This window comes from Tachyglossus aculeatus, chromosome 21 (genome assembly GCF_015852505.1).
Source record: "Tachyglossus aculeatus isolate mTacAcu1 chromosome 21, mTacAcu1.pri, whole genome shotgun sequence".
In the NCBI taxonomy this organism is placed as follows: domain Eukaryota; kingdom Metazoa; phylum Chordata; class Mammalia; order Monotremata; family Tachyglossidae; genus Tachyglossus; species Tachyglossus aculeatus.
The window spans coordinates 21,281,915-21,307,133 of NC_052086.1; the positions used below are offsets into that span (position 1 = coordinate 21,281,915).

The 25,219-nt window shown below is 43.6% G+C and overlaps 1 protein-coding gene across 2 annotated transcripts in view; it reads left to right on the forward strand.

Annotated features, from left to right (window-relative positions):
- Positions 1 to 25,219, forward strand: part of HECTD4 (HECT domain E3 ubiquitin protein ligase 4) — a 227,360-nt gene that overhangs the window by 53,545 nt on the left and 148,596 nt on the right. For both annotated transcript variants that reach the window (XM_038763449.1, XM_038763450.1), the window contains exon 2: positions 15,311 to 15,828. In XM_038763449.1, the coding sequence (XP_038619377.1) occupies positions 15,311 to 15,828 (518 nt within the window). The remainder of the gene's footprint in view (positions 1 to 15,310; positions 15,829 to 25,219) is intronic.

The following is a 25,219-nucleotide window of genomic DNA, read 5'->3' on the forward strand; positions in this document are numbered from 1 at the left end:
GCAGAAGGGAGAACTAGCTGGGGAAAAGAGTCCTTAATCTTGGCGGGCTTCTTGGAGGAGATGTGACTGTAATAATGTCTTGAGGGTAGGGAGAGTGATGGTTTGGGGTATATGGAGGGGTAGGGAGTTCCAGGCTTAGGGAGAATGTGGGAAAGGATTTGGTGGAGAGGTCGATGAGATTGGGGCACGGAAAAATAAGCTGATGCTAGAGGAGCTGAGTTTGAGGGCTGGGCTGGATTAGGAGGTCAGTGAGATGAGGTAGAATGGGGCCAGCAGATTGGAGTGGAGAGAGGCGGGAGGCTGGGAGGTCAGCAAGGAGGCAGATGAAAGAGTCGAGGTGGGATAGGATAGATTTTCATTTATTTACTCATTCAGTCATATTTATTGAGTGCTTACTGTGTGCAGAGCACTGTACTAAACGCTTGGGAGAGTACAGTACAACAATAAACAGTCACATCCCCCACCCATAACGATCTTACAGCCTGGAGCGGGGAAGGCAGACCTCAATACAAATAAATAAAATCAAATCGCAATCAATCAATCATATTTATTGAGCGCTTACTGTGTGCAGAGCACTGTCCTAAGCGCTTGGGAAGTACAAGTTGGCAACATATAGAGACAGTCCTTACCCAACAGTGGGCTCACGGTCTAGAAGGGGGAGACAGAGAACAAAACCAAACATACTAACAAAATAAAATAAATAGAATAGATATGTAGAAGTAAAATAAATAGAGTAATAAATATGTTAGACTCCCCCTTTTAGACTGTGAGCCCACTATCGGGTAGGGACTGTCTCTATGTGATGCCAATTTGTACTTCCCAAGCGCTTAGTACAGTGCTCTGCACATAGTAAGCGCTCAATAAATACGATTGATTGATTGATTGATTGATATGTACAAACGTGTATACATATATACAGGTGCTGTGGGGAAGGGAAGGAGGTAAGGTGGGGGGGATGGAGAGGGGGACGAGGGGGAGAGGAAGGAAGGGGCTCAGTGTGGGAAGGCCTCCTGGAGGAGGTGAGCTCTCAGTAGGGCCTGGAAGGGAGGAAGAGAGCTAGCTTGGCAGATGGGCAGAGGGAGGGCATTCCAGGCCGGGGGATGACGTGGGATGATCGCAGATCATTCTTCATTCCTTCAGGCCCATTATGCTTAGTGTGCCGTGTTTACCAGCTCAGTGTGGATGATGACGGCCGTGCAGGTTAATGTGGGCACATTTGGCCAACCTGAGGCGGGGAGGAATTTGCCATCCTGGCCAACTGCTTCTGACGGGTTTACCGTATACTACAGGTGCGATGGCATCATATGCAGCACCGTGCAGAAAGTCGTCTGCTGTACTCACTGCCATCTCCATGGCCGTCCCTGCTACCACCATTGTAATATGGGGCAGAAGTACATGTAGCCCTTGCTTTTTTTGCTTTTTTTTTTTTTTTTTGCTTAGTACAGCAAAAAAGCCCTTGCTTTTTAATAATAATAATAATAATAATTGGCATTTGTTAAGCGCTATGTGCAAAGCACTGTTCTAAGCGCTGGGGAGGATACAGGGTGATCAGGTTGTCCCACATGGGGCTCACAGTCTTCATCCCCATTTTACAGATGAGGTAACTGAGGCCCAGAGAAGTTAAGTGACTTGCCCAAGATCACACAGCAGACATGTGGCGGAGCGGGATTCGAACCCATGACCTCTGACTCCAAAGCCCGTGCTCTTTCCACTGAGCCACGCTGCTTCTCTGACTTTTTAGACTGTGAGCCCACTGTTGGGTAGGGACTGTCTCTATATGTTGCCAACTTGTACTTCCCAAGCGCTTAGTACAGTGCTCTGCACACAGTAAGCGCTCAATAAATACAATTGATTGATTGATTGATTGATTGCTTCCACCATCTCTGGGCAGAGAACTGCCTCCGCCTCCACCACACAACACCCTGAGTCGGTTACTTATCTAGTCTCAAAGCAACGTGGCCGAGTGGCGAGATCACGGGTATGGGAGCCCGAAGGATGCGGGTTCTAATCCCGGCTCTGCCACTTGTCTGCCGTGTGACCTTAGGCAAGTCACTTAATTCTCTGTACCTCGTCTGTAAAATAGGGATTAAAACTGTGAGATCCTTGCATGACGGGGACTGTGTCCAACGTGATGGCCTTGTATCAACCCCAGTGCTTCAAACAGTGCCTGGCACATAGTAAGCACTGAACAAATCCCATAAAAATAACAGTAATTGTTATTATTAGTAACACTGCTTGGCACATAGTAAGCGCTTAACAAATACCATTATTATTATTATTATTATTAGTTGGTCCTGCCTTGCAGGCACTAGGCCTGAATGAAATGAGGTGGAAATTAAGATGTCAGCTCCCAAGAAGTAAAGTATTTAAGGCCAATTAAAAGTGACTAAGCATTGGTTCTCTATTCAGTTTGCTGATACTCACTATTATCACCCTAGCACTGGTAAGTGTTGGCAGGGCTGGTGCAAATAGTAGGCCAATGAAAACTTTTGCAGACTGAAAAATTTAGAGAAATATATATATATATATATATGGCAGGTATATATTTCTCTAAATTAAATTAAATCTGTATATTTATATATATATATACATATATATATATAGTCTTTTAGAGCCTTTATAGAACAGACTGAAGCTTATTCTTCTCAATTTCCCCCAAATACAGAGCATATGTGTTACTTTTTATAATAGCAGTTGGACGATTTGCCCCCGATGGCAACTAATAAGACCAATTCATGACATAGTTCCTTCAGCATTGTGCCCTTATAAAGATTGCTCCCTACCATCCTTCTGCATGGGTTACCCGCAGTGCCCAGAGATCTTAATATCTTCTACTTGTAGTCATAAGCTCCCCAAAGCCTCTAGTTCTCCACACCAACAGATACTTAGTAAATTCTGCTTTTCACATTTTTTCTTCTACCTGTAAATTTGAGATACCATCCCTGGCATAGTGCTGAAATTAAAGCTTGGGTTCAAATCCCACAAATGTAAGCATGTATATCTTTGCCCAGTATTGTTTGTTACAAGTTTCAAGTTTTAAAAAATATGCTGAAACAAGGAATTTTGAACCCTTTAATTTTAATATTTATTATTAAATATTAATGAATTGTCCTTTTGGGGAACATGCATCTTATTTATGCCTGACTGTAAAATTAAATCTGTGAGATCATTTAGCTAAAAACCTGTTTGGATAAGGATAGTTCAGGACCTTATTTAATTAAGGAAAGAAGAAAACATTAAATTTTATTTGCCTAATTCCATCTCTGAGCCAATTTCAGTTTCAAAGGGAAGAATTCTACCCATCTAAATAAAATTTTTATTTGGCAGTTTTAAATTGGGAATGGATAGCTTTCTTAAAATACCAGAATATGGTTAGAATTCCTATGCTGTTTTTATTATGAGAAATGACAGAAAATTTCATAGAAGGAATTAAAAAGTTTCAAATAATTCCATGAGAGCCACATTTTCCTGTCTTATTCAGAGTTTTTATGCTTTGGTTTCATATCTCCCCAATTGATCAGCTTTGAAATAAGCCTGGAAATAAATTCACTTCATGTTGACAGTTTCAAGTAATGAATTGAATTAGTGATATGCTATATTGGCTGGTGTAATATAATGCATCTCTTTGAAGGTTGAGTGATCTTGGGTTTTAAACTCTCTTCCTTCTGGGAAGCCAAAGATTTTTATTGTCCATCATTAATTCAAAAGCTGTGCAGTGGTTTGCCTGAAGAACAGAGTTTATAGGATTGAGAAAACCCTGTTTTCAAAATGCTGTACATAGACCTGGTGGAAAGCATTTTTTGTGTGTGAGGTTTATTGTCTTCCAATATTTCCCTAAAGCTGTGCTGCATGGAAAGAGAGTTAGAAGACCTGGTTTCTAATCCCAGCTCTGCCACTTACCAGCTGTGTGACTTTGGGCAAATCACTTAACTTCTCTGTGCCTCAGTTCCATCATCTGCAAAACGCCTGTTCTCCCTCCTACTTAGGTCCCACGTGGGGCTCACAGTCTGATTATCTTCCGTCTACCCCAGTACTTAATTCAGTGCTGGGCACATAGTAAGTGCTTAACAAATACCACATGAATAGACCGTAAATAAAAAGTCATCCCAGTCCAAGATAATCAGTCTTTGTTGGTGCTTTTTAAATGGTATTTGTTAAGCATTTACTGTAGGATAGGTACTGTACTAAGCGCTGGGGAAGAGCCAAGATAATCGAGTTGGACACAGTCCGCGTCCCACATGGGGACCACAGTCTTAATCCCCATTCTCCCCCTCTAGACTTTAAACTCAATCATGGATCAGGAGTTTGCTAATTCTGTTGTATTTTACTCTTCCAAGCACTTAGTGTAGTGTTCTGCACATAGTAAGCGCTCAATAAAGACCAATGATTGATTTACGGATGGGGTAATCAGTCAATCGTATTTGAGTGCTTACTGTATGTAGACTGCTGTACTGTTTGGGAGAATGCACTATAACAGAATAGCAGACACATCCCCGGCCCACAGTGAGCTGACAGTCTAGAAGGGGAGACAGACATTAATATAAATAAACAAATTACAGTTTATGTACATAATTGCCGTGGCGCTGGAGTGGGGGTGGTGAATAAAGGGAGCAAGTCAGGGTAATGAAGAAGGGAGTGGGAGAAAAAGAAATGAGGGTTTGGTTGGGGAAGGCCTCTTGGAAGGAGATGTGCCTTCAGTAAGACTTTGAAGTGGGGGAGAATAATTGGATGCTGCTGAAGAGGGTGAGTGAGCCCTCTAGACTGTGAGCCCACTGTTGGGTAGGGACTGTCTCTATATGTTGCCAACTTGTAGTTCCCAAGCGCTTAGTACAGTGCTGTGCACACAGTAAGCACTCAATAAATACAATTGATTGAGTGTTCCAGGCCAGAGGAAGGATGTGCGTGAGAGGTTGGTGGCGAGATAGATGATAATGAGATACAATGAAAAAGATGGCATTAGAGGAGTGAAGTGTGTTGGCTGGGTTGTAGTAAGAGAGCAGGGAGGTGAGGTAGGAGGGGGCATGGTGATTGAGTGTTTTAAAGACAATGGTAAGGAGTTTCTGTTTGATGTGGCAGTGGATGGGCAACCACTGGAGGTTATTGAGGAGTGGGGAATCTTGGCCTGAGCGTTTTTGGAGAAAAATGATCCAGGCAGCTGAATGAAGTATGGACTGGAGAGGGGAGAGATGGGAGGCATGGAGGTCAGCAAAGAGTCTGATACAGTAATCAAGGCAGGATAGGAAAAGTGCTTTGATTAAGGTGGTAGCAGTTTGGGAATCAATCAATAGTATTTATTGAGCACTTACTGTGTGCAGAGCACTGTACTAAGTGCTTGGGAAGTACAAGTTGGTAACATATAGAGACAGTCCCTATCCAACAGTGGGCTCACAGTCTAAAAGGGGAAGATAGAGGGCAGGGTGGATCTTGCGATGTTGTGAAGGTTGAACCAACAGGATTTAGTGATAGATTGAATATGTGGTTGAATGAGAGAGATGAGTCAAGGGTAACTCCAAGGCTATGAGTCTGTGAGCGGAAGGATGGTGGTGCTGTCTACAGAGATGGGAAAGTTTTAGGGAGGGCAGGGTTTGGGTGAGAAGATAAGGAGTTCTGTTTTGGACAAGTTAAGTTTGAGGTGACTGCAGGGCACTCAAATCGAGCTGTCTCGAAGGCAGGAAGAAATGTGAGACTACGGATAGAGGGAGAGAGATCAGGGCTGGAGTTGTAGATTTGGTAACTGAGGCACGGAAAAGTTAAGTGATTTGCCCAAGGTCACACAGCAGGCAAGTGGCGGAGCTGGTTTTATAACGCAGATCGTCTTACTTCCAGGCCTCTGCTCTTTCCACTAGGTCACGTTGCTTCTTATCCTTGCACATTCAAAATTTAACGTATTGGTTCATTTGTCTGAAGTAGCGTAAACTGCTCTTTCTAAGTGAATCACACTCTCCCCATTCACAGTAGCGCATTTATCTGAAACATGCGCTCCTTACAGGCAGGTGTTCTTGCCTTCCTACTCTACTGTTGTTCTCTCCCAGTGTTTAGGACAGTGCTCTGCGCACAGTAAGCATTTGGTAAATATCATCAATTGATTGGCGTGTGTGATAGATTGCAATAGTTCGTGACTCTTATTGGATTAGGTTATTCTGGGAATTTAGGTAGTGTTGTATTTACTAATGCTTCAAAACCCGCTCCTCCCCAATTCAGCCCTCCTTCCTTCCCTCTTTTCCCCTCCCTCCACCAAAAGAACCCCTTCACATTTGCAACCTCTCCCTGAAAGCTGGGGCTGCAAATCATGGTTCATTTTGACCAGGGGCTAAAATTTTCTACTTAATTAAAGCTTATTTGTCTTGTGATGAAATTGGGCTTTTAAATTACGTTGTTTCCCTTGGATGTTTCAGGATGACGGTCGTCTGCGGCCTTACCAACATTTTACAAAACATTCGGGCATGGTGTGCCTGATAATGTTTTGCCCCAAGTTAGTGAGTGACTTTGGGAGTGGCACACCCCTAAATGGGGAGGTACTAAGTACTATCACCCAAGTGCAGTTGGTGATGCATATGATTAAGGGTGGGTGGATCTTCCCTCTCCCTTATATAACTTCTTCTCGAAAATGAAAAGGAAATTCAGATAGGGTTTTAACCTAAGGTGCTAACATTCCTCCCCCTTTTTTTTTTCTCCCCAAATGGCATTTAAGCACATACTATACATCAGGCACTACACGAAGTGTCGCGTAGATAGAAGGTAATCAAGGTTGGACACAGTCCATGTCCCACATGGGGCTCACAGTCTTTTACAAATTTTACAGATGAGGTAACTGAGGCACAGAGAAGTTAAGTGATTTGCCTAGTGACAGCTAGTAAACAAAGATGATTGGTGTTAAGGTGAAAGCATTCGTCATTTTTGTCTCCCAGTTTCCAGCGCATCACTGAATAAGCAGGAGCGGGCCGTAAAAGGTGCTTCACAGCAGGTTTATGGAAAACAAAAAGCAAGAGACATGTTTTTTACTAAGTGATTTCAGACGACCTTCAGACTTCAGTGGGCTAAAAACAGCTGCATAGTCTTGTTAATAAATGGACAGTTCCCAATGCTCATAAGGTCCCATTGAAAATGGATAATGCTGAGCAGTGTAATGGATTTTAGAAAGCACAGTCAGCTTTAGATGCTGCTAAATCAATACGTGTAGCTATCACAAGCACCTATAGTATGTGATATTTGGTTAATCATATCAAATATCTCATAACCTTTCAGAATAATTTTCTATATATACAGAATGCTAAAAATATCATCAAAGGCTTGCTTTGAAGTAGAATTGTCAGAAAAGTACAGATTGTCTTTTATGTTTTCCCCAGCATAGCCTGGATTTGGGAATTAGGTTTATGTCCACTTCTAATGAGCCAGAGGATACTGTATTTTAGAAGCCCTTTTACTTGACATTGATTATAAAAATTAAAAAGCCAGGTTTAATGTAACAGAATCAGCCTTTGTTCTTGAACCTAATGAAAGCCTATTTTGATTTTTTCAGAAGTGACTTTGTATAGCTTGCATAGCTAATCAGTGCCTGCTAATGTCCATCCAGCACATATCAGTCCTTATCCAAGAATGGTTTGTTGGCACAATCGAAATAATAATAATAATGATGGTGTTTGTTACGCGCTTACTCTGTGCAAAGCACTGTTCTAAGCACAACATCAATGTTGAAAAGTATTGTCTGTGCCCAAAGTGTTGTAACAATTTCAGAATTTGGAGTCATGAGGATGACTAAGTTCATAATCTTCACAGGTTTCTTTGTTGAAAATATTCAAAATGCATTAGCAGACTTTGGATATTTTTGTGGTGGTGGAAATATGTTCTTCTCATTTGCATCTAGTATGTAGTCTTTAGATAGCATGTAGGTCGGCCGTATTATTTTCATAGAAAATCCCTTGATCATCCAAAGAGTAAAAAAGCTGACTTTAACCAGCTCTTTTTAGTCATTCACCAGTAATTATATGGTGAAGGTGGGTGCTTACTAAGTATATTTCCCCCTGAAAAAAAAATAAAGGTGGCAGACATAACTGTTTTAGAAATAAGTGGTTATTTTGGGGGGAAGAGGAGAGAAAAGTTTGGAAAATTTAATTCAGTCTTTTTGGGTCAACTTTTTAGACCTCACTGTATTTCATTTAATCCAATCTTTCACACCTATCCTAAATTTTTTCTTCACTTGGTATAGGAAGGAGCAATAAAAAGACATTTAGGAACCTTTTCAAACCTCAGAGTAGGAAAAAAATAATCACATTGTAATGCCCCAAATTATTAGAGGATTGTTTCCTGAATTTTTGTAGTATGCTAACCCCTTAAAATGAAAAGAAGTGAATGCTAGTCCTGCTCAGTTCCTTTGAAATAGCTGAAGGAAGATAGGAGATCTTGCTCGTAATGAGAAATAGAGAAATTCATTTCTCAGATCACATTCAGGGCTTAGTTTGCTTTAAATGGTAGTTTAATTTGAGGGACCAAGAACCCAAATGATCAATTAGAGATTATACTCTGCCCAGTATAAATAGTACCTTAGACTATATATGTGTTTTAAACCAGGATTTTATGAATTTGGGTTTTGTCAAATTTGCTTGGAGCAGATCATGTGTGTGTGTGGGGGTGTGTGTGTGGGTGTGTGTGTGTGTGTGTGTGTGTGTATTTTTGGTGCACGGCGGTGAATGCAGGGAGAAGACTGCCTGGCTTATGGGGAAGTAAATTATTTACCATTGCAACCCTTCTTAAGAGTTGGAAAAGCATTTTATCCTCTTACATTAAAACCCTTGAGCTGCTGAAAGCAAATCCAGCAAGCAAAGATCCTGGGAATTGTTACTAGTCAAATTTTCAAGGTAGCATGGACAAGAAATCTATCTTTGGCTGTATCAAAATATTGATTGCTGTGTGCAGAGCCCCGTACTAAGCATTTGGGAAAGTACAGTACGGCAGACTTGGTAGACACGTTCCCTGCTCACAATGAGCTTACAGTCTCGAGGGGAACTTCGAACTCTATCTTAGAACTATAACATTTCTTGTAACCTTTAATCATTTTGTCTCTGATTTTTTTTTATATGATATCAGTTAAGTGCCTCAAATTCCTCAACGCCAACTCTCTCCTTGACCTCCTCCAGTCTGGCTTCTGTCCCCTACACTCCACCAAAACTGCCCTCTCAAAGGTCACCAGTGACCTCCTTCTTGCCAAATCCAATGGCTTCTACTCTATCCTAATCCTCCTCGACCTTTCAGCTGCCTTTGACACTGTGGACCACCCCCTTCTCCTCAACACGCTATCCAACCTTGGCTTCACAGACTCCATCCTCTCCTGGTTCTCCTCTTATCTCTCAGGCCGTTCATTCTCAGCCTTCTTTGCGGGCTCCTCCTCCCCCCCCCCCCATCCCCTTACTGTTGGGGTTCCTCAAGGGTCAGTTCTTGGTCCCCTTCTGTTCTCGATCTCCACTCACTCTCTTGGTGAACTCATTCGCTCCCACGGCTTCAACTATCATCTCTACGCCGATGACACCCAAATCTACATCTCTGGCCCAGCTCTCTCTCCCTCCCTTCAGGCTCGGGTCTCCTCCTGCCTTCAGGACATCTGCATCTGGATGTCTGCCCGCCATCTAAAACTCAATGTGTCTAAGACTGAACTCCTTATCTTCCCTCCCAAACCCTGCCCTCTCCCTGACTTTTCTGTCACTGTTGACAGCACTACCATCCTTCCCATCTCACAAACCGGCAACCTTGGTGTCATCCTTGACTCCGCTCTCTCGCTCACCCCTCACATCCAATCTGTCACCAAAACCTGCCGGTCTCACCTCCTCAACATCGCCAAGATCCGCCCTTTCCTCTCCATCCGAACCTCTACCTTGCTGGTTCAATCCCTCATCCTATCCTGACTGGATTACTGCTTCAGCCTCGTCTCCAATCTCCCATCCTCCTGTCTCTCCCCACTTCAGTCTATACTTCACGCTGCTGCCCGGATCATCTTTATGCAGAAACGCTCTGGGCGTGTTACTCCCCTCCTCAAAAATCTCCAGTGGCTGCCTGTCAACCTACGCATCAAGCAAAAACTCCTCGCTCTCGGCTTCAAGGCTGTCCATCCCCTCGCCCCCTCCTACCTCACCTCCCTTCTCTCCTTCTCCAGCCCAGCCCACACCCTCCGCTCCTCTGCCGCTAACCTCCTCACTGTACCTCGTTATCGCCTGTCCTGCCGTCGACCCCCGGCCCACATCCTCCCCCTGACGTGGAATGCCCTCCCTCCGCATCTGCCAAGCTACCTCTCTTCTTCCCTTCAAAGCCCTACTGAGAGCTCACCTCCTCCAGGAGGCCTTCCCACACTGAGCCCCCTCCTTCCTCTCCCCCTCCCCCTCCCGCCCTACCTCCTTCCCCTCCCCACAGCAACCTGTATATATGTTTGTACAGATTTATTACTCTATTTTCCTTGTACATATTTACTATTCTATTTATTTTTTTAATGATGTGCATTTAGCTTTAATTCTGTTTGTTCTGACGACTTGACACCTGTCCACATGTTTTGTTTTGTTGTCTGTCTCCCCCTTCTAGACTGTGAGCCCGTTGTTGGGTAGGGACCGTCTTTATATGTTGCTGACTCGTACTTCCCAAGCGCTTAGTCCAGTGCTCTGCACACAGTAAGTGCTCAATAAATACGATTGAATGAATGAATGAATGAAGTGGTTACTATGTGCCAGTCACTGTACAAAGCTCTGGGGTAGATGCAAACTAATCTAACTGGACATGGTCCCCATCCCCATTTTACAGTTGAAGAAACTGAGGCACAGAGAAGTTAAGTGACTTGGCCAAGGTCACACAGCTGACAAGTTGTGGAGCTGGGATTAGAACCCGAGTCTTTTGACACCCAGGCTCTAGCCACCAGGCCCTGCTACTTTCTTATGTAGGCTTATTATTTTGAATTGGGTGTTGGCTCTGCTCAAAGTCAAATAGTTTTGCAAATCTGTACAGGACTATATGCACATTTATTGCAGCCAGGCACTTCCAGATTTAAATTTGCATCTGGAAGACTCTCCAAAGGTCCCATCATTTGGTGGAGAAATGAGCACCTTAAGGAAAAAAGAAACTTTTCCAATATATTACAGATTTAGAGTGGATCATGATTTTAATGATGGTATATAACAGTGGTACAAAATAGCAGGGTAGATGCAAGATAATCGTAGCCGAGATACAGTCTCTGTCTTACATGTGGTTCACAGTTCTAGAGGAAAAAACAGGTATTTCATTCCCATTTATTAGACGAGGTCACTGCTGTGTAGAGAAGTTAAAGGACTTGCCCAAGGTTGCACAGCAGGCCATTGTGAGCCTAGGACTGAAACCCAAGTTTGCTGATTCCCAGGCCTGTGAATTTTTGTCTTTTGATGTTTTTACGAAAACAAAATTTAAATTTTTGCGTATTCTCTTAGCTAAGTGAGCTGGAAACCTCACTTTTAATTTAAAAAATGCATTTGATAAACAGTTTTAATATGAATCTCTCACAAATTGTCCATAATAATAACAATTTTTGTATTTAAGTGCTCATTATGTGCCAAGCATTGTGGTAAACTGTGGAGTAGACAAGAATATGAACCGATTGGACTCAGCTCCTGGCCCACATGGGGCTTATAGACTAAGTGGGAGGGAAGACAAGTATCTGAATCCCCACTGAAGAGAGGAGGAGACTGTCCAACTCAGTAACAGTTTTTAAAAACTCTAACCTTGTTGAGTTTTAATGCATAATAATAATAATTATGGTGTATGTTATGCACTTACTATGTACCAAGCACTGTTCTAAGCGCTAGGGTAGATACAAGGTAATCGGTTGGTCGCACGTGGAACTCACAGTCTTAATCCCCATTTTACAGATGAGGTAACTGAGGCACAGAGAAGTTAAGTGACTTGCCCAGGGCCACACAGCAAACAGGTGGTAGCGTAGGGATTAGAACCTACGTCTTCTAACTCCTAAGCCCTTGCTCTTTCCAGTAAGCCACGCTGCTTCTCTAAAGTCTTTGCATTTTAACTTATCATATTTACTTTAATAATTCCCTACTCTTACATAATTTTTGCAACCCCAAAACAAGGGGAAGGGCTATTCAAGTTCATTTAAGAAATAAATCTAACATTTAGGGAAGCAGGAGAAAAAGGAGGGGAAATAAGGGAAATGGGGGGAAACGGTACATCAATTGATCAGTCCTATGCAGAGCACTTACTAAGCACTTCGGAGAGAGCAGTACAACAGAGTTGGTAGAAACATTCATTCATTCATTCAATTGTAGTTATTGAGCACTTACTGTGTGCAGAGCACTGTCCTAAGCGCTTGGGAAAGTACAATACAACCATAAACAGTGACATTCCCTGCCTTCAATGAGCTCACAGTTTAGAGTCTGATATTCCCCAGCTGGAGAAAGGTGAGGAAAATGTCATTATAATCGTATGCTTGGTAAGATGCTTCAAACATTGACACCACTGTACGATCAACCACGCAATCTATATTCTGTCCCAAGTTAGGTCATACAGCAAGAGGAAAACTGGGAGTTATTAAAATACTGTACAATTTAATTTTTCCATTATTTTTCATAATCAGTGTTCAGTAATAAAACGTGCAGCTGCTAAAAGGAGTGTAATAAATTTCACTGGGAATAAATTCCTTCCCCCTTCGCTGGGGCCCAGTACACTTTTTGAATAACTCCACTGACACTTTTGCATAGGAACATTAGGTTCGTCATGTCTATATAATTGTCTTTTAGATTTGAAGATGGCACAGCTGATGACGAAATATGCCCAGTTGGTGTTGGCAGAGCCGAGAAGGCTGATTCATTGTTCTGACACTGCACGAGCACAGAGATGGTCCCCCTGTTGTGATAATGTTTGCTTTTTGCAAAATTTGGTACTTTCTGAGTTTGCCTCGTATCCACACGTTCCTCTCAGAGCATCCGCTCAAAAAGAGCTTCCCCTTTCTCAATTTTTGGCAAGACAGCCTGGCTTTTGCCGGTCTTGTCGTCAGACATTTAGGAGCTACTCCTCATTATCGGGAGTTGTTCCTTTTAGCATCCTCAGAGCATTTTTGCAGTCACCCCTGGCTCCAGTCTTAGTTCTGTTGATCCCGTAATACCTATTGTGTAGCTTTGTGCCATTTATTCCAGGAGAGTTGCTTCAGTTCTGGTAGACACTTTGTTCCATTTGTGATCCTTAGAACAGTGCTTTGCACGTGGTAAGCGCTTAATAAATGCCATCATTATTATCCTGTCTTGCTAACTGAAGTTGAGTTGGGTGCATAAGGGACCATGATGGAACTGCCCCAGAGGATGGAAATTCTGTGATTCACTGTTTTATGGAAGATACGTGACAGTCGGACTCTACTGACATTGAGTTTGGTCTTAGGCTCTCCACAGTCTGGCTGACAGATCCTTAAAGAACATTCTGGAATTCTTGATTCGTAGTTCCTTTCTTATCAGTGCATTATTAGAAATTGTGCTGCCTTCAATTTGAGGCTATCAAATTGATAACGCTCAGCCCCACAGCACTCATGTACGTATTCATAATTTATTTATATTAACGTCTGTCTCCCCCTCAGAGTGTAAGCTCATGGTGGGCAGGAAACGTGTCTCTTATATTGTACTCTCCCAAGCAACTAGTACAGTGCCCTGTACCCAGGAAACACTCAATAAGTTCAATGAAGATCTTTGATTGAATGTAAGGTTTCATTGGTCCAGGATGTATGTTACATTTTGCAATAAATACGATTGACTGAATGAATAAATTACTTTTCATCAGTCTGTAGTGGTAGTCTGACCCTTTAAAACCATCTACAGCCATCTACGTGTCTTCTTTTAGACTGTGAGCCCACTGTTGGGTAGGGACTATCTCTATATGTTGCCAGCTTGTACTTCCTAAGCGCTTAGTTCAGTGCTCTGCACACAGTAAGCACTCAATAAATACGATTGATTGATTGATTCTTTACATACGTGTTTCTACGATGCGGTCATCAGCATGTAGAATGACCGTCTCTGCAGCTTTTTATGATTCTCCCAGCCTGTTGAATGGGAAGTTTCTTGGAAGGTAGGAAGGATTGGTTTCACAATGTAATTTGATAACATGAGCACAGTATGGGGAAAGTATTTTCCAGTAATAATAATAATGGCATTTGTTAAATGCTTACTATGTGCAAAGCACTGTTCTAAGCGCTGGGGAGGTTACAGGGTGATCAGGTTGTCCCGCGGGGGGCTCACAGTCTTAATCCCCATTTTACAGATGAGGGAACTGAGGCCCAGAGAAGTGACTTGCTGAAAGTCACACAGCTGACAGTGGCAAGGCCGGGATTCAAACCCATGACCTCTGACTCCAAAGCCCGGGCTCTTTCCACTGAGCCACGCTGCTTCTCTATCGACTTCTCTAATAGACTCTAACACTTTGGCCATGCTTTTCCAGAAGCTCAGGCCACAACAGATGGTGGTCAAGGCAAACATTTGTGGAGCCGTGGAAGACTAGGTATCCAGGTCTGCCCTAGAAACTCCAAAGGCTGTATCCTTAAGCTTTCCTGCCCCTGGATCCCAGGCCTCTGGCTCTACCTCTCATCTTTCACTGCCACTTTCCTTCCCAAGGGTGCTTCTGCGTGGTCCGCAGGATCCAAGCAGTCTGATGACAGGGAGGGGTTAGAGTCAGGGCTAAAAGAAGCCCCCTCCACCTCCAGTTATCAGTGATCATATGTGAAGACTGCCGGGGCCTGAGCGCGGAAGGACCTGCCTCGGACTTGCCACCTTATTTTCCGGGCAAACTGGACTCGGCCGTGACAAACTGACCTCCACCATTCGGTTTGATCACGGGCCCTACTGCAGGTGTAGCCGTGGCTTAGGTGAAATAGCCGCACTGTCCGCTGGCAAAAACGTCCACGGTAAAATCGGCCCCTGCCTACGTAAACGGTAACTTTCCTATCATCATCATCATCATCAATCGTATTTATTGAGCGCTTACTGTGTGCAGAGCACTGTACTAAGCGCTTGGGAAGTACAATTTGGCAACATATAGAGACAGTCCCTACCCAACAGTGGGCTCACAGTCTAGAAGGGGGAGACAGAGAACAAAACCAAACATACTAACAAAATAAAATAAATAGAATAGATATGTGCAAGTAAAATAAATAAATAAATAGAGTAACAAATATGTACAAGCATATATACATATAAACAGGTGCTGTGGAGAAGGGAAGGAGGGAAGAAGGGGGGGATGGAGAGGGGGACGAGGGGGAGAGTATATATATATATATCTGACTATATACCTGAGTATATATATCTTCTCTTCTTAGATTTTGACATTCGAGACCAAGAATCCCACCGAGTTAGCAGAACGTTTGCGTTCAGTGTGTGGAAACCAGAGCAATGCCTATGCCCGCCTGCTCGAGTACCGCCTCAACGCTCTGCGGGGCCTGTGGAACGCTCAGCGGCAGCTGGCCTTGGAAGAACAACACGAAAGGGAAAACTCTGGGGACGAAGAAACTCTGGCCCTGCTCAAACGCCAAGGGCTCCTGCAGCAACCCGAGCAGGCTCCGTTCACCTCCCGAATGGGGCTCCTGTTGGTCTTTCCCCTCATTCAGTCCCAGAGCAGAACGGACCCGTCTCTCTGTAACATAACCGCCGAGGTGCTCTTGAATTGCCTGCGGGACTGCCAGCCGTTGAGTTTGACTAAGGAGCCAGCTGACTGTCTTAACGGGATCGAGGCATTGCTCTGCTCTTGGTTGGAGGAGACGACTGCTTCGGGCCAGCAGATCCCGTATAAGCAAAAAGAAAATGCCGCCGCTGCTCTCGTGGCCTTGGCGTGTGCAAGGTAAGGAGGAGCCGGGGCTTTGCTCAGCTGGCGTTACCGGCACCGGGGAAGGATCCGGCGGCTTTGGAATAATTCTTGCACTTGGGTCTCCTAAAATGATTGGAGTAAACATAGAAGGCATCAAAAATCTGACTGTTTTTCAGTCATCAGAGAAAACGTCAGGTGGAGTAAAATGGCAATTAGCTTTTGCTAATAAGCCAGTGGCCTGGTTGTGTAGTCTTTTCTACCAGATAATTAGCAAAGAATGCAAATTTCAGTTCTTTCACTGATACATTTTCCTCCTAGGGAGAGGATGGGGTGCTCAGATACCTTTGTGTACCGGTATTTTTTTTTAGGCCTGGATTAGGAAAATAAAGGCTCTTTGCCAATCAATTGCTGCTATTCCCCCTTTTAGACTGTGAGCCCACTGTTGGGTAGGGACTGTCTCTATATGTTGCCAACTTGTACTTCCCAAGCGCTTAGTACAGTGCTCTGCACACAGTAAGCGCTCAATAAATACGATTGATGATGATGATGATGATGATGGTATTTATTGAGCACTTGTGTGCAGAGTGCTGTAATAAGCACTTAGGAGAGTACAGTGTAACAGAGTTGGTAGACATTTTCCCTGCCCACCAGGGAACTTACAGTTTAGAGGGGGAAACAGACATTAAAACAAGTTATGGATATGTATGTAAGTGTTGTGGGGCCAAGGGTGAGGGGAATGAAGGGTACTAATCCACGTGCAGGGGCGATACAGAAAGGAGAGGGAGTATGTCCACTTTTCCTCATCTCCCACTCCCTTCTGCATCACCCTGACTTGGTCTCTTTGCTCTTTCCCCCTCCCAGCCCCAAAGCACGTATCTACATATCTGTAATTTTATTTATTTGTATTGATGACTGTCTCCCCGGCTCCAGACTGTGAGCTCATTGCGGGCAGGGAATGTCACTATTTGTTGTTGTTTTGTACTTTCCCAAGCGCTTAGTACAGTGCTGTGCACACAGTAAGCACTTGGTAAATGCAATTGAATGGATGAATGAATAGGGGAAATGAGGCCACAGGGGACTAATACTCTCCTGAGCTTGGCTTGCCCTGTAGAGAGTGATGCTTGGCTCGATGCCGAATTGTCTGTGGCCGAATTGTGCTTTCCAAGCGCTTAGGACGGTGCTCTGCACACAGTAAGTGCTCAATCAATCAGTCAGTCAATCAATCGTATTTATTGAGTGCTTACTGTGTACAGAGCACTGTACTAAGCGCTTGGGAAGTACAAGCTGGCAACATATAGAGACAGTCCCTACCCAACAGTGGGCTCACAGTCTAGAAGGGGGAGACAGAGAACAAAAGCTTACATGCTAACAAAATAAAATAGAATAGATAGGTACAAGTAAAATAAATAGAGTAATAAATATGCACAAACATATATACATGCATATATGCATAAATGCAATTGAATGAATAAATACGATTGAATGAATTGAATGAATGAATAATGGAGTCTGTCACCTAATTGGGTGTCCATATGGGTTGGACCTAAGGTTGGGCTTAAGAATAGCCTCTTTATGGTTTCCCAGGACATGCTGTATAATGATTATGGTACTTGTTAAGCACTTACTATGTGCCAAGCATTGTTCTAAGCACTGGGATAGATTCAAGTTAATCAGGTTGGACATGGTCCCTGTCCCACATGGGGCTCACACTCTTATCCCCATGAGGTAACAGAGGCCCAGAGAAGAGGAGTGACTTGCCCAAGGTCACGCAGCAGACAAGTGGCAGAGCCAGGATTAGAACCCAGGTCCTTCCGACTCCGAGGCCCGGGCTCTAGCCACTAAGCCATGCTGCTTCCCATAGGATCGATTTCAGTGGTCATGATCCCTGTTTGGGCCAAGTGCGGGGAGTAGAGGCAGGCGTGCTGAAAACTTCAGCCTGAACCGAGCCCCCGGGGTCCCGCCCACCACCATCTGCCAAACCTGACGGGGACCCACCTGATGGGCAAGAAGAAGGAGCTTTACATTTTTGGTGCCATCACCAGGTGTGAGTGCAGAACACTGTGCTAAGCGCTTGTGGCAGTACGGTATAGTAGGTAAACACAATCCCTTCCCTCAAGGATCTTACAGTCTAGTGGGGAAGACAGACATTTGGAGGCCTTTGTTCCCCAGCGTCACCCGGTATATGTAAGAGCAAATCTCCGGTGAACAGGCGTAGTTGGAAGAAGGATGTGTGAGGTGGAGTGTATTGACATGTGCAGCCCAATGCTGGGGAAACGGGAAGTGTTCAGCGGCCTAGCCACCCGAAGCCTTCCAAAGTCCGGTCAGCGGCTCGCCCCTTCCTCCCCGGGAGCCAGCCCACCACAAGACGCTGGTTGAAGACCTGCGATTCTCGGAATTACCGCAATTGAGAATTTAGCCCGCACTCAGGCTTAGCTTTGAAACGCATTTTAGCTGGCCCAGGTATGCTGAGCGGATGACTCCTTTATTGCACCTTGCTCTCTGCCATTCATTTTTAGTTGGAATTCCCAGCGGTGGTTGGAGTTTATATTTTTTAAACAAAATTTTACTTTGTGAGAGCGACACTCTCTTCAGTAATAAGTTCACTAGCCGGGAGCAAGCCTATGTTCCAGTTTCAACTTTCACAACATTGCTAAAAGCCGTCCTTTCCTCTCCATCCAGACTAATACCACGTTAATCCAAGCACTTATCCTATCCCACTTTGATTAATTTATCAACCTCTTTGCTGACCTCCCTGCCTCCTGTCTCTCTTCTATTCAGTCCATACTATGCGCTCCATACTTCTCTGCTGCCCAGATCATTCTTCTACAAAAACTTTCAGTCTGTGTTTCCCCACTCTTCAAGAACCTCCAGTGGTAGTCCATCCACCTCCTCGTCTAACAGAAACTCCGTGCCATCGGCTTTAAAGCACTCAATCGCTCTGCCCCTTCCTATCTCACCTCACTGCTCTCCTACTGCAACCCAGCCCGAGCACTTCACTCCTTTAGTGCCAGCCTTCTCCCTGTACCTCCGATTCATCTATCTTGCTCCTCTGGCTTGGAGCTCCCTCCCTTTTCAGATCTGACAGACAATGACTTATTGAAGGCACATCTCCTTCAAGAGGCCTTCCCTGACCAACCCCTCATTTCCTCTGAAATGACACGCCCTTCTGAATCACCTTGACTTGCTCCCTTTTTCCACCTGAGCCCCAACAGCACTTGTGTGCCTCTCCATAATTCATTTATATTGATTTCTCTCCCCCTTCTAGACTTACCTCCTTCCCTTCCCCACAGCACCTGTATATATGTATATATGTTTGTACATATTTATTTATTTATTTATTTATTTTACTTGTACATATCTATTCTACTTATTTTATTTTGTTAGTATGTTTGGTTTTGTTCTCTGTCTCCCCCTTTCAGACTGTGAGCCCACTGTTGGGTAGGGACTGTCTCTATATGTTGCCAACTTGTACTTCCCAAGCACTTAGTACAGTGCTCTGCACACAGTAAGTGCTCAATAAATACAATTGATTGATTGATTGATTATAAGCCTGATGTCAACAGGGAATATCTTATATATTTTTTTTAATGTCTCTTTCCCACTCTAGACTATAAGCTCATTGTGGGCAGGGACTCCATCTTATAGTGTTGTCTGTACTCTCTTAAGTACCCAGTGCAGTGCCCCCCACACAGGAAGTGCTCAGTAAATACGACCAATTGATTGAAAAGTGTGGTTTATTATAATAATAATAATGGCATTTGTTAACCGCTTACTATGTGCAAAGCACTGTTCTAAGTGCTGGGGTGGATATAGGGTGATCCCATGTGGGGCTCAGTCTTAATCCCCATTTTACAGATGAGGTAACTGAGGCACAGAGAAGTGAAGTGACTTGCCCAAAGTCACACAGCTGACAAGCAGCAGAACTGGCATTAGAACACATGACCTCTGACTCCCAAACCTGTGCTCTTTCCAATGAGCCACGCTGCTTCTTTATGGCAGTTAATGGAAACTCTGTTACTGATATATGCGTACATTCATTCATTCATTCATTCAATCGTATTTATTGAGCGCTTACTGTGTGCAGAGCACTGTACTAAGCGCTTGGGAAGTACAGGTTGGCAACATATAGAGACGGTCCCTACCCAACAGCGGGCTCAAAGTCTAGAAATAGTCTAGTGTATATATATAAATGTTATCACTGCTGTAATGGGTCACCCATGAAAGAAGGCTGCCAGTTCTGTGAGTTGCTTGCTTGTAGAACTGCAGAAGAGGAACCCAAATAGAATGACTTTGTTCTTGTAATGTTCTTTTTCTTTTGCTCCTGAAAATTGCCTTTCAGTTAGACTATGGCTATTTTGAGATCCCTGAAAGATTAATTAACTCGAACGGAACTGGTAAGGGTGTAATAATTAACTTGTGGTGGTCTTAATAACATTCAGGCTTAAACCTTGGGCGAGTCACTCCAGTGTATTCAATTCCACATCAGGCAGTAACTCCTCACCGTCAGCTGCAGCGTGGCTCAGTGGAAAGAGCCCGGGCTTTGGAGTCAGAGGTCATGGGTTCAAATCCCAGCTCTGCCAATTGTCAGCTGTGTGACTTGGGGCAAGTCACTTAAGTTCTCTGTGCCTCAGTGACCTCATCTGGAAAATGGGGATTAAGACTGTGAGCCCCACGTGGGACAACCTGATCACCTTGTAACCTCCCCAGCGCTTAGAACAGTGCTTTGCACATAGTAAGCACTTAACAAATACCACCATTATTATTATTTTTTTTTTTTTAAGGCAGTCATTCAGCTGTTTCCTTTCTATCCTTGCTCTTCTCTCACTTTAACCCAACCCACTCCTCCATCACCAACTGACTGCCTTCCTCTTTTGTCTCTCGCCGTCTCCCCCTTTGTTCCTCTCCTCCCTGGAATTCCTTTCCCCTTCCTGTACGCCCCGCCGCCACTCTTCAATCAATCGTATTTATTGAGCGCTTACTGTGTGCAGAGCACTGTACTAAGCGCTTAACCTTCTTGAAAGTCCTACTAAAATCCTATGAACCACTCATCTGTCCCTCCCCGCTGCGACATATCTATTCTATTTATTTTATTTTGTTGGTATGTTTGGTTTTGTTCTCTGTCTCCCCCTTTTAGACTGTGAGCCCACTGTTGGGTAGGGACTGTCTCTATATGTTGCCAATTTGTTCTTCCCAAGCGCTTAGTACAGTGCTCTGCACATAGTAAGCGCTCAATAAATACGATTGATGATGATGATGATGACACCTGTGCACTTAAAACCGTACCCCCAACCACTTTGACCCTCCCCTCCTCCAGCACTTTGGTGTATATTTTATGTACTCTGCTGCTTCTCCTACCTGCAGTTTATTTTAACGTCCGTCTCCCCCACAAGATTGTACGAAATTTGAGGGCAGGGATTGTGTTTACCTACTATATCGTACTCTCACAAGCCCTTAGCGTAGTGCTCTGCACGGAGTAAGTGTTCAGTAAATATCATTATTAATAACTCTACTATTTGTTGTGCTGCTTCTCCTACCTGCAGTTTATTTTAACGTCCGTCTCCCCCACAAGATTGTACGAAATTTGAGAGCAGGGATTGTGTTTACCTACTATATCGTACTCTCACAAGCCCTTAGCATAGTGCTCTGCACAGAGTAAGTGCTCAGTAAATATCATTATTAATAACTCTACTATTTGTTGAGCTGCTTCTCCTACATGCAGTTTATTTTAACATCTGTCTCCCCCAAAGATTGCATGATATTTGAGGGCAGGGATTGTGTTTACCTACTATATCATACTCTCACAAGCCCTTAGCGTACTCTGCTCAGTAAATATCATTATTAATAATGATAATATTAATAACTCTACTATTTGTTGAGCTGCTTCTCCTACGTGCAGTTTATTTTTAACGTCTGTGTCCCCCACAAGATTGTACCATCTTTGAGGGCAGGGATTGTGTTTACCTACTATATCGTACTCTCACAAGCCCTTAGCGTAGTGCTCTGCACAGAGTAGGTGCTCAGTAAATGTCATTATTAAAGATGATAATATTAATAACTCTACTATTTGTTGAGCTGCTTCTCCTACGTGCAGTTTATTTTAACATCTGTCTCCCCCAAAGATTGTACGAAATTTGAGGGCAGGGATTGTGTTTACCTACTATATCATACTCTCACAAGCCCTTAGCGTAGTGCTCTGCACAGAGTAAGTGCTCAGTAAATATCATTATTAATGATAACTCTACTGTTTGTTGAGCTGCTTCTCCTACGTGCAGTTTATTTTTAACATCTGTCTCCCCCACACGATTGTACGAAATTTGAGGGCAGGGATTGTGTTTTCCTACTGTATCGTACTCTCACAAGCCCTTAGCGTACTCTGCTCAGTAAATATCATTATTAATAATGGTAATATTAATAACTCTACTATTTATTGAGCTGCTTCTCCTACATGCAGTTTATTTTTAACGTCTGTCTCCCCCACAAGATTGTACCATCTTTGAGGGCAGGGATTGTGTTTACCTACTGTATCGTACTCTCACAAGCCCTTAGCATAGTGCTCTGCACAGAGTAAGTGCTCAGTAAATATCATTATTAATAACTCTACTATTTGAGCTGCTTCTCCTACGTGCAGTTTATTTTTAACGTCCGTCTCCCCCACAAGATTGTACGAAATTTGAGGGTAGGGATTGTGTTTACCTACTATATCGTACTCTCACAAGCCCTTAGCGTAGTGCTCTGCACAGAGTAAGTGCTCAGTAAATATCATTATTAATGATGATAATATTAATAACTCTACTATTTGTTGAGCTGCTTTTCCTACGTGCAGTTTATTTTTAAGGTCTGTCTCCCTCACAAGACTGTACGGTCTTTGAGGGCAGGGATTGTGTTTACCTACTATATCGTACTCTCACAAGCCCTTAGCGTAGTGCTCTGCACAGAGTAAGTGCTCAGTAAATATCATTATTAATGATGATAATATTAATAACTCTACTATTTGTTGAGCTGCTTCTCCTACGTGCAGTTTATTTTTAGCGTCTGTCTCCCCCACAAGATTGTACGATCTTTGAGGGCAGGGATTGTGTTTACCTACTGTATCGTACTCTCACAAGCCCTTAGCGTTGTGCTCTGCACAGAGTAAGTGCTCAGTAAATATCATTATTAATGATGATAATATTAATAACTCTACTATTTGTTGAGCTGCTTTTCCTACGTGCAGTTTATTTTTAAGGTCTGTCTCCCTCACAAGATTGTACGGTCTTTGAGGGCAGGGATTGTGTTTACCTACTATATCGTACTCTCACAAGCCCTTAGCGTAGTGCTCTGCACAGCGTGAGTGCTCAGTAAATATCATTATTAATGATGATAATATTAATAACTCTACTATTTGTTGAGCATTCACTATGTTCCAAGGATTGTGCTAAGCACTTGGGTAGAGAAAAGATAATATCAGGTCAGACACAGTCCCTGTGCCACATGGGGCTCACAGGGGAGGTAGGAGGGAGAACAGGTCTTCTTTTTACGCATGAGGAAACTGAGGCCCAAGGACATTAAATGACTTGTCTAAGGTGACACAGCAGGCAAGTGATGGAGCTGGGATCGGAACCCAGGTCCTCTGACTCTGAGGCTTGTGCGCGTTTTCCAGGCCACACTGCTTTTCATTGATTAGTTAATTGAACAAAAAAGATTTATTGCTCACAGAATGTAGTACAGGTGGTTCCAAAATTAATGGAAATGTGCATAGCGCATTTGAAGGTACGAGAAGCAGCATGGGCTTAATAATAATAATAATAATAATAATAATAATAATGGCATTTATTTAGCACTTACTATGTGCAAAGCATTGTTCTAAGCACTGGCACTGTTCTTGTGGTTAGAACCTGGGTGTCAGAAGGACCTGGGTTCTAATCCCGGCTCCATCACTAGTCTGCTGTGTGACTTTGGGTAAGTCTCATCACTTCTCTGTGCCTCACTTACCTTATCTGTGGGATTTGAGCCCCTTCCTTCTCTCCCCCTTGTCCCCCTCTCCATCCCCCCATCTTACCTCCTTCCCTTCCCCACAGCACCTGTATATATGTATATATGTTTGTACATATTTATTACTCTATTTATTATACTTGTACCTTTCTATTCTATTTATTTTATTTTGTTAGTATGTTTGGTTTTGTTCTCTGTCTCCCCCTTCTAGACTGTGAGCCCACTGTTGGGTAGGGACCGTCTCTATATGTTGCCAGCTTGTACTTCCCAAGCGCTTAGTCCAGTGCTCTGCACACAGTAAGCGCTCAATAAATACGATTGATTGATTGATTGATTAAATGGGGATTAATACCACTTAACAAATACCATAAAAAAAGTTCCCGCTGCTTGGTTTCAGATGATAGGAATTGTAATGACTACTTTTTTATTTATTATTATTATTATTAGTGTTCGTGTAGTTGTGAAGTTCTTACTTTGTGTCAAACACTGTTCTAAACTCTGGGTTAGAGACAAATTAATCAGGGCGGGCACAACCTCTATTCCGCATGGGGCTCACGGTCTTAAGTAAGAGAAAGAACAGATAGTGAATCCCCATTTTACAGATGAAGAAACAAAGGCATAGAGAAGTTAAGTCGTTTGTCCAAGGTCACACAGCAGCAGTTGGCAGGGCCGGGATTAGAACCCAGGTGTTCTGACCCCCGGGCCCAAGCTCTTTCCGTTAGGCCATGCTGTTCCGTAATATTTTCCCCTATCCCTATTTTTATTTTAACATCTCTCTCCCCTGTAGACTGTAAATCCTTTGTGGGCAGGATCATCTCTGCCAACTCTGTTGTATTGTGCTTTCCCAAATTCATTCAATCGTATTTATTGAGCGCTTACTGTGTGCAGAGCACTGTACTGACTGCTTGGGAAGTACAAGTGGGTAATGTGCACGCAGTAGGCATGCAGAGAAGCAGCATTGCCTAATGATGGCATTTATTAAGCGCTTACTATGTGCAAAGCACTGTTCTAATAATAATAATAATAATAATGGCATTTATTAAGCACTTACTATGTGCAAAGCACTGTTCTAAGTGCTGGGGAGGTTACAAGGAGATCAGATTGTCCCACGGGGGGTTTTCACAGTCTTAATTCCCATTTTCCAGATGAGGTCACTGAGGCACAGAGAACTTAAGTGACTTGCCCAAAGTCACACAGCCGGCCATTGGCAGATCCGGGATTCGAACCTATAGTGGAGAGAGCACAGGGCTGGGAGTCAGGAGGACCCGGGTTCTAATTCCAGCTCTGCCACTTGTCTGCCTGTGGGACCTCGGGCAAGTCACTTCACTTCTTTGTGCCTCCGTGACCTCATCTGTAAAATGGGGATTAAGACCGTGAGCCCCATGTGGGACATGGACCCGGTCCAACCTGATTATCATGTTAAGCGCTTTAGACTGTGAGCCCACTGTTGGGT